The sequence below is a fragment of the Cannabis sativa genome, chromosome 9 (assembly GCF_029168945.1).
Source record: "Cannabis sativa cultivar Pink pepper isolate KNU-18-1 chromosome 9, ASM2916894v1, whole genome shotgun sequence".
Lineage (NCBI taxonomy): Eukaryota > Viridiplantae > Streptophyta > Magnoliopsida > Rosales > Cannabaceae > Cannabis > Cannabis sativa.
In genome coordinates, this window is record NC_083609.1 from 1,421,225 (window position 1) to 1,427,947 (window position 6,723).

Sequence of the window (6,723 nt, forward strand, 5' to 3'; positions counted from 1 at the left end):
TGAAGTGACAGGGGCAAAATTGGTATAATATTTAAAAAAAGAGGTAAAAATGATAGTCTTTAAAAAAGAAGATAAAAATAAAAAAGGACAATATAAAAAGGGTATAGAGTGTAATTTCGGGGTAAGAGGTTTAACCCGTTATTAGCCCAGCCCAAACCCATTTCATTAGCCCATATCATATGAGCCCAAGCCCATTTCATCAGCCCAATCATATGAGCCCAAACATTTCTTCTCCTTCCTTTCTCATCTCTTACCAGAAAGAAAGAACCAAGTCTCTTCCTTTCTCAAATCAAAACCCATTTTCTTTCTTTGATTTGATCATTAATCTCAAATCTCTAAGAGGAATTCCCTTTAGGTTCCTGAGCATAGGTCTTCGGGTTGTCTAACATCAATCACAGGTATGAATTTAGTGCCAATGGATCATTTGTTGTAGCATCATTCATATATTAATTATACAGAGATTTGGATTTCTGTTTTTATTTTATTGATTTTGTTAAATTTATGATTTGTGGTTTAATTAAGTAAATTAAATACATAAGAAGAATTGAAATTTGGAACTGACTGTGAGTGGTTTGTAAATACATAAGAAAAAACTTCATATGAGATTGTCAATATTTAGGAGAAAAATTCTTCACAATAAGAAGAATAGTAAGTGTTTTTTTTTTCTATTGTAATCAATTTTTTAGTATTTTATCTATATAAAGGCAATTGTACACTTTTGGTTACTTTGAATTTCTACCATTTGAGAATGGTTCCCACAAGTTCATGGATATGTTGTTATAAATTGTGTAGTTTCTGAAAGATGGCTTGTGCAGTGGATATGCCTATTCATTGGGAATTTTAAGGTTGTTATGTATGTTAATTTGCAGAGAGGTATTTGGTGGAGTAGCCAGAAAGAAAGTACAATATGGCCAAAAAAGATAGCTTGAAGTTAAACATTGCTGTAATTCATCCTGATCTTGGAATAGGTTAAATTTCTATTCTTTATAAAAGTTTATTTTTTATCTTCTTTTTTGTGTATTTTGATATTGTTATTCTTTTCAATATGCAACTAAGACCAAAAGCTTGGACCTTTGGATTTATTTGAGCTCTCTATTGAACCTCTAATAATCAAACTCACCTTTGAATTTTTTATTTTGATATGCTGTGTTGAAATACTACGGTCTTTTGGTTACATTTGTTATAAAGATAGTGAAAATCAACAAATCAAGTTGTGGTTAGACATTGTAAAAAAGAAAATATAAATGCATAGGTTCAGAACAGAAAATACCCATTTGGAGACACAACATAGTTGAATGTAGTAAACTGTGTAATTGATTACTGTGAATGTAGAATATGTAAAGATCCAATTTTTTTATAGGTCGGTTTTAGTCATCTTTCCCATCATTTTAGGTTATTATGCTAATTGAATAAGCGTTGTAGGATTCGTTAATGTAGTGGTGGTTTAACACAAAATGCAAGTGAGTTTATAAATTCATCTTTGGTGACTTTATTTTGATCTTACTAGGAGGAGCTGAGAGATTGATTGTTGACGCGGCTGTTGAACTTGCATCACATGGGCATAAAGTTCATGTCTTCACTTCACACCATGACAAGAATCGATGTTTTGAGGAAACAATATCTGGTAAGTGTCTTAAATTTCTGATTTCTGTTTGTGATCTAATCTCTTGGCTTTAGTGTGAAGTTTGATTTTTTTGAAGAAAATGTCTATAATATCGAATTACTTAATCTTGCTCTATGCTAATCATTCATCTTTAGATGCAAGCCCAAAGCCAATGCAAAAGAAAATCTATATCATTTTCTGCCACTTATTTCTTGCATGCATACATTAGATGTAGTTAAAAAGAGAAAAAGGTTTAAAAAGAAAATACAGAATTGGAATGAAGAATTATGAAATCTGAATTTTTTCAATAAGACGTAATACGTATAGTGATTCCTAGAAGTTATGAGAAGGTATACGAATAATAAAGATGTACTACGTGGGGCATCTGTTCTTAGGCTGCAGTTTCACCAGTCAATTATGGATCAAGTTGATAGAGGAATTTAAGTTGTCATGTGTTATGCCAAGATGTGTACCACAACTGTTAGTTAGCAAGTTAAATGGCAGCAAACGCAAAATAAAGATTTGGAGAACGGCAGTATTAGCAATAATTTGGGCTGTGTGGTTAGAAAGGAATGCTAGAATCTTCGAAGGGGTTGGGTGTTCAGTAGAGGACTTGTGGGAGAAAGTTAAATTCTGGACAGCTACTTGGGTTTTTAAAACCAAGTTCTTCAAGGGCTTGTCTTTCTTAGATTTAAGTAGAGATTGGAATGCTTTGTTGTAAAGGAATTCCCCCTTACCCTCTTCTCGGCACCCTTGGTGTGCTAACTATCCTTTGTATCACTTTGTAATATGGTTTTCCTCCGCCACAAGCGAGGCTTATTAATTCATTTTTGGAGGGTCCTGTCTATGACTTGCGGACCCTCTCCCTTTTCAAAAAAAAATAAAAATAAAGATGTACTGGCCATTTTATGAGTGCTGAGAGTAGCCAACATCTTTCTTGTTCTTACCTCTACTGTTATTTCTTTTATGATACTTAATGTCAATAAAATGCTCAATGCAGGCACGTTTCCAGTCACAGTGTATGGTTCTTTCTTACCTCGACATATATTCTACCGTTTTCATGCTCTGTGTGCTTATCTTCGGTGCCTTTTTGTTGCACTCTGCGTATTAGTCATGTGGTCATCTTTCGATGTGATTTTAGTGGATCAGGTTTCTGTTATCATTCCATTACTGAAGCTCAAAAAATCAACAAAGGTTTATTGCTGTTATTGTACCTAATCTATATGAATTTTTTACTGAGGGTGTACTATTATTGCTGTTTTACAGATATTCTTTCTTTTCAGGTTGTGTTCTATTGTCATTTTCCAGATTTGTTACTTGCTCAGCATACAACTCTTCTTAGGAGGGTTTATAGGAAGCCTATTGACTTTGTAGAAGAAATAACAACCGGTCTGATTCAATATCTTGCGAATTTTCTCATCCATGTGAAGAGCTCATTTTTTTTCTACTTTATATAACATGGACTAATGATTTTTTTCTCCCGAACTATAACATGTACTAAATCGTGCCCCTCAAACTTTTTAGGCCGTTACAAATTCTCCTTAAACTAGTGAGATTGTTGGAACTTAGATTTAAGGACTTTCGTCTAATTTTACTAATAGACGTCTGATGTGGATGAAAGTTTAGGAAGCATAATTTAGTATATATTGAAGTTTGGGTGGCACGATTTAGTACAAAATTGAACGGAACTGGACAAAATTTCTTGAATCCAACAATCTCAATTGTCAATAATTCGGGATTAATTTTTAACGGGCTAAAAAGTTCGGGAACAAAAATCATAATTTAACCTATAATATATATACTGCATGTCTTATTCTTATTTGCTTTTAGGACTGCAGGAACGGCGGATCTGATTCTTGTTAATAGCAAGTTTACGGCCTCTACTTTTGCAAATACGTTCAAGCATCTTCACGCACGAGGAATACAACCAGCTGTTCTTTACCCTGCAGTGAATGTGGATCAGTTCGACGAGCCTAAATCTATCAAGTAACGAACATGTTTGTATTATCTTTCGGTGACTTCATAAATTTGATTTTAGACATACTTTTAGGCTCCATATCTAATAGCTGGAAACTTTGTATTGATCACTATGTTTAACTATTCATTTCTCATTAACTGTAGGCCGATTTTTTTGTCCATCAACCGTTTTGAGAGAAAAAAGAACATAGACTTGGCAATTTCTGCTTTTGCTATGCTGAACGCCCTTAAAGACGGTGATCTTCAAGGTTGCAATGTGGCCGAAGTTTCGCTAACTATTGCAGGCAAGTCCTTACCTAGTATCTCTCTCTGCCTTTGGATCCTTGAAATAAATGCTCTTTATCAACCATTATATGCTTTCTTATTTTTATGCTTAATGAGGATTGAACTGTTAATTATCACATCATTAGATATCATTATCAGGTGTAGTACACCACTGCAATGAACAGCCTACTTTTTCATGTTCTATTCAATGTTTAACCGAAAATTGGGATTGGAATGGTTTAAATTGCTGCTTGTAGTAATTTGACTTAATCCACTTTTCATGTATCACTGATTAGGAAAGCTCGTAATCATTCTCTCCTGAAATAATGTCTTCACTCTTTAGAGTTTGCTGTTTTTCGACTTTTAAGTCTTTCGCTTAAAAAAATTACTGCAGGTTTTTACTAGAGGATCTTGATGTTAGAGCTTCCTTCCATATTTTCACTTACATTTCCATTTTCAAGTTCAAACTTTGTGATTCTTTTGCTTATTTAGAAAGAAACCTCACAAATGACTATTATTTCAGGTGGTTTCGATAAGCGCCTAAGGGAGAATGTCGAGTACTTGGAAGAGCTAAAAAGTTTAGCAGAGAGGGAAGGTGTTTCCGAACGAGTTAATTTCGTCACGTCTTGCTCCACAGCTGAGAGAAATGCACTTCTCTCCCAATGCTTATGTGTCCTCTACACACCAAAGGTTGATATTTACATAATATATGATTTTTCACTTCAATTTATTAGATGATAATCATGCTAAAAAAAAAAATTTGACCGATGCAGGACGAGCACTTTGGCATTGTTCCTCTAGAGGCAATGGCAGCACAGAAACCCGTCATTGCTTGCAACAGTGGCGGCCCTGTTGAGACAGTTAAACATGGCGCGACAGGTTATCTTTGCGAGCCAACACCGCACGAGTTTTCATTGGCTATGGCGAAACTTATTCAGGACACGCAGTTGGCTGAGAAAATGGGCTTAGAAGCACGCCAACATGTTACCGAATCCTTCTCTAGGACGATATTCGGTCGGCGTTTGAATCGATATCTTGTTGATGTTGCTAGATGTAAGAGAGACTAATGATTTTGTCACACAATGGTTAAACTAAAACTTAGTGTTAAACCTCATTACATTGTTTTGTTTTCTTACCAGAATTATGAGAAATATAAATGATGATTTTCTTGGTGTTTACTTCTAACTTGGTATATAATTCTACTTAGAAATTTGAAGAGTTAAGACAAAAGAAAAAAATATATGAAATTTATAATTGTAAATAGTGTTGTTCAGTTAATTCAATTTGTATTATTTTGTTTAAAGTGTATCTGATTCGCATTAAGTGTGAATTTCATATTTTGGATTTAATTTAATATGCATAAATAACTTAAATCTAATATAATTCAATTAATCACACTTTTAATTTTAGTTATACATATATTATTTAAATATTTGACATTTTAAATTCCAAATAATTATATTAATCTCATTCATAAATAAAAAATAGAGAAATAACATTAACAAATGAGGTGTTTACTTTTGAATAATAAATTCAATAAAGAGAAATGAATACAAAGTTATACAAATTGTTTAAATAATAATATATGAGGAAGATGTGTTAAACAAATTAAATTAACTGTCATACTTTTATATAATATTATATTAAATTTTAATTTATAATAAAATATTATATATATTTATAAAAATTAATACTACATACAATCTCACATAAAAATATAACATAAAATAAAATATAATATAAAATTATATAGTGTAATGCATCATACTAAAGGAACCTAAAATATTATGTAAAAGACTTAATTGTCTTATTCAGAGTTAATTAATATGGTGGTTGAATTTATACTTTCAATGTATTATGATCTCTAGTTTCATAACTAAAATATTTTCTACAATATTTTAGTCTCAAAAATCAATTGTAATCTCACTTCCAATGATAATTAAACATTATATCATATGTCAATTTATTGTGCTATTTTTTAAAATTAAATTGCTTGGCTTCCCAACTAATCCAATATGCCATTATTAGAAGTGAGCCGTTTATCCCCAATCATAGAAATGCATTAAATTTAAATATATGGAATAAAAATGCATTTATATCTATTTAATATAAAATATAGTTATATAACGAAATTTTTGATTTAATAGTATTTTTTTAAATTTTTATGTTATGAATATACTATTGTTATAAGATATCAGTGGTGTTAAGCACACTTAGAGATGATGTCTTGTAATTATTTATGATATTTTATAAAAATTAATGTATAGAAGTTGATACGTAAATAAACTAATAGTGATATATATGACACGTTAGAGCCTGAAAATCCACTGTTAATGTCTTTTAATATTTCTTTTTGTAATAATTTTATGGAATATCACTAATCATAGTATTTTCTTTATAAATACAAGTATATAGGTTTAATAGTTAATATTTAATAACAATATTCATTCTATGTGTATAATTTTGCCAATTTGACACACATATATTTTAGTGCATTTAGTAACATTAAAGTTTATATCTGTATTTTCTTTTTTAAAATAAAATATATAAACTATTGATAAATATTTTTAGTATTTTCGATATATAAAAACTATAATTTTATGCCCCAATACCTCAAGGTGCCATCTCCAATAAATTATGTAAATTTTGTGCTAAATTTAACTTAAAAATAAATCAATGTTATATTTGACTTAAATTTTACAATTAAGCCCCAATACATTAGGGATTAAAAAAACTTTATTTTAATAGGAAGGTATAAAAATGTCAACAAAAATATTAAATTTTTATTAAAAATATATAAAAACTATATTAAATTTATAAATAAATAAAAAAAAAAACTTATTTTACATTATTAAGTGGCAAAAAACTAAATAAAAAAT

General features: G+C 30.5%; 1 protein-coding gene across 1 annotated transcript; it reads left to right on the top strand.

Annotated features, from left to right (window-relative positions):
- The first annotated feature begins 211 nt into the window (after positions 1-211).
- On the top strand, positions 212-5,022 carry LOC115722420 (uncharacterized). Its single transcript, XM_030651622.2, has 9 exons — positions 212-398; positions 870-968; positions 1,508-1,624; positions 2,604-2,797; positions 2,887-2,992; positions 3,442-3,589; positions 3,725-3,864; positions 4,368-4,534; positions 4,618-5,022. Exons 2-9 carry the CDS (start codon positions 908-910, stop codon positions 4,909-4,911), a joined length of 1,227 nt encoding a protein of 408 aa, XP_030507482.1. The 5' UTR covers positions 212-398; positions 870-907; the 3' UTR covers positions 4,912-5,022.
- The last annotated feature ends 1,701 nt before the right edge of the window (positions 5,023-6,723 follow it).

What these genes read in the sequence shown, in the direction of transcription:
- LOC115722420 (XM_030651622.2), top strand. Translation starts at nt 908, where the DNA reads ATGGCCAAAAAAGATAGCTTGAAGTTAAACATTGCTGTAATTCATCCT. An exon ending in TCATCCTGATCTTGGAATAG is followed by an intron (nt 969 to 1,507) that starts GTTAAATTTCTA and finishes TGATCTTACTAG; the next exon opens with GAGGAGCTGAGAGATTGATT. An exon ending in GACGAGCCTAAATCTATCAA is followed by an intron (nt 3,590 to 3,724) that starts GTAACGAACATG and finishes CATTAACTGTAG; the next exon opens with GCCGATTTTTTTGTCCATCA.